This window comes from Strongylocentrotus purpuratus, unplaced genomic scaffold (genome assembly GCF_000002235.5).
Source record: "Strongylocentrotus purpuratus isolate Spur 01 unplaced genomic scaffold, Spur_5.0 spur5_scaffold_17, whole genome shotgun sequence".
Taxonomy (NCBI): domain Eukaryota; kingdom Metazoa; phylum Echinodermata; class Echinoidea; order Camarodonta; family Strongylocentrotidae; genus Strongylocentrotus; species Strongylocentrotus purpuratus.
Window position 1 is genome coordinate 22,111,507 of NW_022145602.1, and position 7,877 is coordinate 22,119,383.

A 7,877-nucleotide genomic window follows, 5' to 3' on the forward strand; every position below is an offset into this window, starting at 1 on the left:
AGATTTATGATATCAGCAGATAGTTTCATAAATATGATTCCATTTACGAAATTTAAGCGTAATTACAGCTTTACTCACCATCAAACTATTCTTCCTGTTCAAGAAATAACCGGTGTTGGGCCGACTGACTTGGAGATGCCTTTGGCATTATGTGGATGCAATCAATAGCACCGACAACGCCAGGAAAATGGCAGTTAATATAACATTCTTGTTGGTTGGGTCTACAGGACAGCCTCTCTTGTTGAACGAAATGACATGTATTGCTCCTTTCTCCTTGCAATGGCTATTGATATGGACTTCACAAGGCAGGACACTGTTTCGCGGGAGGCCTTCTTCATCCCGATGCGTCAATTGAAAAGAACCTGATAATCAAGATGAAAAATATGTTGATACGAAAGAAAAACTTCTCTCTCTCTGTTACATCTATCAGCAAATATATATAAACAAAAAAGAAAAACTTTTGTCCATTTCCTTTGGATGTTCATTGGATGATCAAAGAATGACACGCTAACCCATTACTATCCACAGTTGGTCTCCGGAACATGCATCTGTTGACGACAATGACGTTGTCTGCCACGTAAGAGAAAGTATCCTAAACATTTTTTTCTTTCGAACTGATCAGTTGTGTGGTTTATGTGGTATATTGATGATAGAGTATGCTTGGCTGAATTTAATTAGAATTTATTATGTAATACTCTATTGTTATTTGAGTAATAATTTCAACTTATAAGAGTATTATTCTTGTTTTACTTTTTGTTCTTTGTTAGATCATAAATTAGTAAAATGTGTGATATCATGAGATGAACCTTCAAATACACGTATGTCTATTGTCTGTGCTTGTAGCTTATTTTGTTTGATTTCACAACATGAAATTCATCGTCATTTGGGAGAAAGAGCGATGCTTTTACGGCAACACCTGTCTACACGAAGGTAAAAAGACAGCCCAGATATGACGACCATTTTGTACGATGGCGTTAATATTGAATAATGATAACTTTAATCTGACATAACACAGTTGAGTGCGTTAAATGGGAATGAAAAACCTTTCCGTTTTCCCTCCTCTTACAATCATACTTGCTGAACATTAACATTACATTTTTTTTCTTCAAGTCTTTTCCTACTCTTATATCTAGGTCATAACGCCGAAGACATAATCTAAATAATTCATTAAATTCGTGATTAGATATATTCCTCTCCCTTTCCAAAACCGAATTGAAAGAAATTGAAAAAGAAAGAAATAGAGAGACTGGGACGGAGGTAATATAAGCTAAGCTATTATATTTGTAAATGAAAGATATACATTTTTTAAAAATCTTATTCTATCTTCTGTAGATATAACGATTGTGTAGTTATTTATAAAAAAAATGGTGAAACATACGCAGCTGTGTACAATATTCCGATATGACAATACAACAACTACAATATCTTTGAATGAGATCTGGCATATGTTGACCACCTTGAATTTCATTATATACGTGTAACAGCGTTTGAATAAAATGCATCTACATTAGTGGAGAAAAATTAAATAACATCCATTTCTATAATCGAGAAAGTATACGAGAAATAAAAGTAAGAGAAAAATACGATTTGCTCAAAAGAACCTTATCTAACGATTACAGTAAAATACTCCAGAACGTGATTGTTTAAAACCTACAATACACATAAAACGTGTAGTTCAAGAGCAATTGTCATAAAAATGTTTAAAAAAAATGATTCTTTTTCATCTATTTTAAGAAAGAAACACATCAGTATCACATTTTAAACCTTGTTTCAGTTTGCTTCATTACAAAAGGAGTGCAGACGGACTTTGATGAATTAAATTGTATACAGTCAAAAGTGTACGAAAACTGTTGAAAGTCGACGGTTCCCTAAATGCCGGTTCGATAGTCTAACGATGAAATTAAGATATTTTTCTCATAGTCCAGTTTCATCTCTCTCTCTCTCTCTCTCCTCCTGGTTAACACGCTACTGTATAATTTTTTGGAATAAATTGGTGACGAATATTGATCGGTAAGTTGAAAATATTGGACCTAAGGTGTTTCATTAGACTGTGTTTATCTGTTGACAAATAATCAACTTACCACACACTCTTAAAAATGAAAGTCGTGAAAACATGCAGCACTGTAACAGTAGCGTTTTATTATTCAATATTTCAATAATTTATTTATAAATTTATACTTTATAGCATCTGTATATTGTCAATACTTGTATCTCTATACTATGGTGAAATGAACAATAACCATATAAGATCGGTGAATTGTCAAATATATTAATTAATATAATAGATGTATCTACATAAAAGAGAAATGAAAACATTAAAATATCAATACAAATATAGAAAGCCTTTGTGTCCCCTCAAATAACAGCAAACACACAAACACACAACCGCCCCTATTTGTAAACCAAATATCGTGTACACGATACATTTCATATCTTTTGGTAAATGTATTTTTTACTCATTACATTTTATACATTTCAGACTAAATTTGTCGATATTTGTAAAGGAAATTAAAAGAAAATCACGGTGATCAATCAACTTTTCGTATTATGACTCTGATGGGATACTTTGTCATACCCTCTCAAGTTCCGATGTTTTTTTTTTTGACAGCATATGCCTACAATCCACTACACCCATGCGCAATATCTCCAAACTTTCTACAAAATGTTATCCATCACTATTAACAGTTTTGAGCTAAAAGCCGCCAAATATATGTATGTGCATTCCATTCGAAATGTTCTAATTTTCCCCCAAAATACAAGGGGAACGCTAATCATTTATGATATCGTAGTTACAGTAAATCATCCATCAGGAACATCAGCTAATGATAATGGTTCACTTTTAGAAATATACTAATTGTTTAACTTTATATCAATTAAGCTATATGCGATCGTTCCAAAATCTTACTAATTGTACATGTAAACACCACGCAATTAGGAGAGGTCTTCAAATGAGTTTATCATTCGCTGGTTATCCCTAACCATTGACAAATCCTTCAAATACACTTTTAATTGAATACTGTATGACCAATAGATTGCTTTACTGCAAGAAATGCTTATCATTTATGGTATGACTGTTACAAAAAAATTCCCACATCCTAACAGACAGGGTTGAATGGTAGATTCAAAGGCATAGACATCTCTTGTTTGGATTTGTTTTGTCGGACTCTCCTAGCCAGGCTATACGATATCGTACATGGCGTGAATTATTGCAATCAAGAGACGCTATCCAGAAAGCCTCCTGAGTCCTGAAAGATGTCAAATCAGAAACGTTTCAAAAGATCTCATTATATAATCATGCAAGGGAAGACTATCATGAAGATTCACTGCTAATAATTATAGGCACTACCATACATGTACATGGCATACAAATAAACGAAACTCTTCTTCTTGACTGTATTGAGGCAAAATATACTCTGGATATATACTTACTCCTGAAAGTTTTAATTTGTAGGTCTCAAAGAATGCTGATTTAAATTGAAAGTGATACGCTCAAATGACTTTTTCCTCTCGCCAGTCTATAATTCAAAACTGATTTTAAAAATAACTGTTAATCTATTTTTAGTATATTAATTAAATGACGTGTCTAAAAAAATTGCACTCGTTACTTTCGAGAATATCTGTCTTAAGTAAGATCTAAAAATGAAACAATTATGTGTATATTCTTTTCAAAATCAAAATTAAATACTGTTTTTCTGCTATTTGAATTACCCTGCAATTACAAACACATGTGAATAAACAAAATAAAGAGCCAACTCATAATATTGAAACAAATACCCTGGATCTGTTCAAATACTTTCCCCTGTAATATGGATGTCTTCCTTTTTTTAAAAATGAATTTATCATTTAAAATATCCTTATATTTATTTCCTCATTCCAAATTGCCCTGTGTCCAGGTTCATTGTATTGTCAAATGATTCGTTAATTCACCTAGAGGGCCAATAACTGACTCAAAGATTTCATGTGAACCATGGGCAGAAACATTGTAGTAATGGCTACAAACGATTCGGACTGCAATAACAAATCTATCTCGCTCTGCGGTTTGTTGAGTTAGTTATATTTTTTATTTTAGTTATGTAAGTTCTCGTGATGTGGCTGAAAGATAAACCTCAACGGTCATGCAAGCCTTCAAGAGGTTTGTTTATGAAATCTTAGCTTGATAAGAATACTTTGGCTTTTTGCCTGTTTCGAAATGGAGCCTGGAAGGATTTGAAACGTAAAGCGTGATCATCAAATTTCTTCGATTTCCTTCCTTGTTTGTTAAAAGCAATTTTAAATTCGTGCTTCTTTTTTAATATAACTTATTTCTTAGTAGTTACGTTCTCAAAGCGCACGTTGAAGTATGTGTATACGTTCATCTATTAAATTGGAGTTTTGAGAGATAACGTAATTAGAATATAACATCAATTTAAGTTTGTTTCCAAAAATAAATCAGAATATGAAAGTACCAAACATATTAAATTAGAATCTCTTAATACTGCGAAACATCTCAAAATATTTTTGGAAACTGAAGCAGTTTTTATCGGTTGTCAACTTTACTCCTAGAATAGAATGCTCATTCCATTGATAAAGCTGATGCTAATTACACTATCAAAATGTTTTCCTATAATGAATTAAATAAACAATGAATGCAGTTTTAATACATAAACGTATATCAGTTTGTAGAGCGTGTTTATGAGTAAAGCAAAATCGTTTACTCGAAACATAACTATTCAAGCTATTTTTCATATTTAACAGATGGTAGAAATTGAACCGTCTTTTGAAAAAGAAATCTTTGTTTAGATGTATACTTCTATTTTGTAGATTGTAGTGAAATTGGTGTGATGGCGAAAAGTATAATTTGTTGTGATTTTTGAAACATCCTAACGAGTATTATGATTTCGGGCTCAACAATTAATACTGAACCTTGTCACTAAATATGTTAAAAACAAACCAACAAACGTTGAAAAAGAAGAAACTAAAAAATAGACATGGACACCCATTTGGTTATTTCCTCATTGGCAAGATTCCAGAAATAATAAAGATGACATGTGACACACTGACATATAGATATCGTCTTTCTATTGACAGATGTAACTTAGAATGATGTTTTTTTCTTCAGTTGGGGCAATTATGTTTTTATTTTACTCAAAGGCATGACAAACAAAACATTGATAATGATACAATAATATCGGTTGACGCATTGAAAGTGGGTACTTCCTGTTTTTCTCTGGTATAATTACTCTTTCAAGCGAAGTTTGTTTATCTTTCTGTATTTCCTCATTGGCCGTTGAAACTACCACAATTACGTGTGCGCGCCATTTGTTCTCGCACGTTTTCGCGCGTTTCCATTGCTGCACTAGACGCATATATTAGAAGGATGACGGAAACTTTTTTTGTCATTAATTAGTTCGTCTTGCTGTGAGTCTGAAGTAAAGATGGCAGCGATGAAGTTGATACTAGTTTTATGCTTTCTCTTTGGCCTCTTCTCCGTTTCATCAGCGATACGTCGTGAGTATTATCCCAGTCTCTGTTCGATTCTTGCTCTGCACATATTATTGAATGATACAAGTATTATACGTAGTTTTTATTTGCAATGTATGCATGCACATCGGATGTTTACAGATATGAATTGTCAATCATTCGTCCTTCGCGCTTTAATCACATTAAAATAAATTATTACATTTCTCTGTTATGAAATAGATAACCATTTCTGTTGAAAATAAATTCCCTAACCTTGAGGCTGTACTACAGTGAATGAATGTACTTGTACAATAGGTCTAGCCCACTTTTCCCAAACAACGTGTTTACAACTTACGATACGATTACAAAGGTGTCAATCTTCTTACGTCTTTTAAACATATATCATAAGAAACAATGAACTTCCAAAAGGCACCGTTAATGAATGAAATCACCCTTTCTAACCAGACTTACTGCTAAATTTGGAAAATGGATAAAAGGGCAAACCTTTTCCATCTGCGATACAATATAATAATAATTTGTTTTTACTGCCTTTTTTCAATTCCTGGATCGGTACATCAATAACGTGTCTGTTCTGCTTAAAATTGACAGAATATGAAGTGCGGTTTAAAGCTATGACATCGAGTCCCTATCCACATGACGGCCGTCCAGAAGTGTACATCGATGGCGCATGGGGGACCATTTGTGCTTCTGACTGGGATATGAACGATGCTGAGGTGGTCTGCCGGGAGTTAAACAAAGGCTACGCCAACAGTATCACGGTCAGCGGTACACTTCCTGCTGTAACCGGCGATGTCGGTAACGAGTGCTTGCATAGGGTAAAGTGTTACGGCCATGAAAGTCTGCTCTCAGAATGCGAAGTACTAGATAAGACAACGCGATCAGGTACAAATGACAAGGGCATAGTCTGCTATCCTCCCTCAAGTAAGTGATTTAAAGTGGAAATACATTTTTGATTTAATTTACAATTAACTCTTTGAAGGTTTAAAAAGGCTCATTGATTTCTAAACTAATAATATAAATCCAATCATAATGAAATCGTAAATGATTAAAGTAAGCAGTAACATTTATTTGTGTTTCGATCAATTAACTTAATTAAAAACCAAATCGTTCCTTTAAATTATTCATGTTTTTTATATAATGAATCCCGTGTTTGCTATGGGGTTTTGGTATTCAGCGTTAGGTATATCAGTACTTAATGGAGATGTCTATACGGTACGATTTGACAGTGCTGTATGATACATTCCAGTTGTCCGTATAGGCTCAAACTTGTATGTCATGTAATCCGATACCGTACGTGCTTGATGTAAAATTCATGAAGTAATTAGTTTAGACCGTTGTGAGGTGTACAATGTTTCTACCGTTTTATTTATTGCTGATATTTGATAAGACTCTTTTTTTCTTCTTTCCAATCTAACAGGTGATGCAGGTTTGCGACTCAATTACGGACCTGATAAGTATTCAGGCTGGGTAGAGGTCAAGCTGTCAAGTGGCAGTTGGAGTAAATTGTATGGCAGTTTTTAGTATGATTGGTATTGTTTTTGAAGCCGGAGAGCATCTGTCGTCAGCTTGGATTCGGGGAGCTCAACTGGTGGGATGTAAATACATATAGCAGAACGTACAGTATGACTAGAGTATCGAGTTGTGCTTACGGGATTGCGGACCAAGGAAGCTATACGTGATTTTTAAAAAAAACATTATACATTTGGTTAGGTTCTGTTTGGTTCAATGATTTGTGTTATCTGAATGCTTAAAAGCATGTGTATGCTTTTTAGTAAGAAACCAGGCTACCAACGGCTTTAAGTACTATCCGAGGGACTTGGTAATGAGGATTAATGCCTTACAAAAGGGCACTAGAGAATCGTCTTGGTTTTGAACCCGGGACCTCCCGGTTACGAGACCAATGCTCCAACACTGAGCCATCGCATCTCAATGATCGATGATATAAAACAAGTTGCGTGAATACGTGCATGTTACGGGTGTTTATCATATATAGTTTACATGAAAAAGATGGTAAAGTGCTCACGTCAGACAAATATAATTGTGTTTACATCTATGTTTGTATTGTGTAATTGAATAGGATGACGCAAATTAATAATGTAGATGATAAATTTAATGCTTTAAATTCAACATTTCTTATTAGGTCACAAAGTCTCAACAAACTTTACGTCTTCGTCAGTGATTGTGACAAAACTTAAAGGGACAGCTGACTTTTGTTGCGGAGGGCACAACAGATAATTAAAGTTTTGTGAGATAATGAAAAACTGAGTGTGAAAATTGAAAGAACATACATTTTAAATAACAAAATCGTCTTTGTTTGATCAAATCGGTTCAGAGACGGCTGAAATATCCTTAAATATAACCATTTTTAATATTTGTGGTGCCCCACAAATAATTCGATAATTTGAAACAGCCGTTGA

At 33.8% G+C, this 7,877-nt stretch overlaps 1 protein-coding gene across 1 annotated transcript; it reads left to right on the plus strand.

Moving 5' to 3' along the window:
- The first annotated feature begins 5,396 nt into the window (after positions 1–5,396).
- Positions 5,397–7,326, plus strand: LOC752624 (lysyl oxidase homolog 2). The gene is made up of 3 exons (XM_001179710.4): positions 5,397–5,487; positions 6,049–6,381; positions 6,878–7,326. The coding sequence occupies exons 1-3, from the start codon at positions 5,415–5,417 to the stop codon at positions 6,979–6,981; spliced, it is 510 nt and encodes a 169-aa protein (XP_001179710.2). The 5' UTR covers positions 5,397–5,414; the 3' UTR covers positions 6,982–7,326.
- The last annotated feature ends 551 nt before the right edge of the window (positions 7,327–7,877 follow it).

What these genes read in the sequence shown, in the direction of transcription:
- LOC752624 (XM_001179710.4), top strand. Translation starts at nt 5,415, where the DNA reads ATGGCAGCGATGAAGTTGATACTAGTTTTATGCTTTCTCTTTGGCCTC. An exon ending in CGTTTCATCAGCGATACGTC is followed by an intron (nt 5,488 to 6,048) that starts GTGAGTATTATC and finishes TAAAATTGACAG; the next exon opens with AATATGAAGTGCGGTTTAAA. An exon ending in AGTCTGCTATCCTCCCTCAA is followed by an intron (nt 6,382 to 6,877) that starts GTAAGTGATTTA and finishes CCAATCTAACAG; the next exon opens with GTGATGCAGGTTTGCGACTC.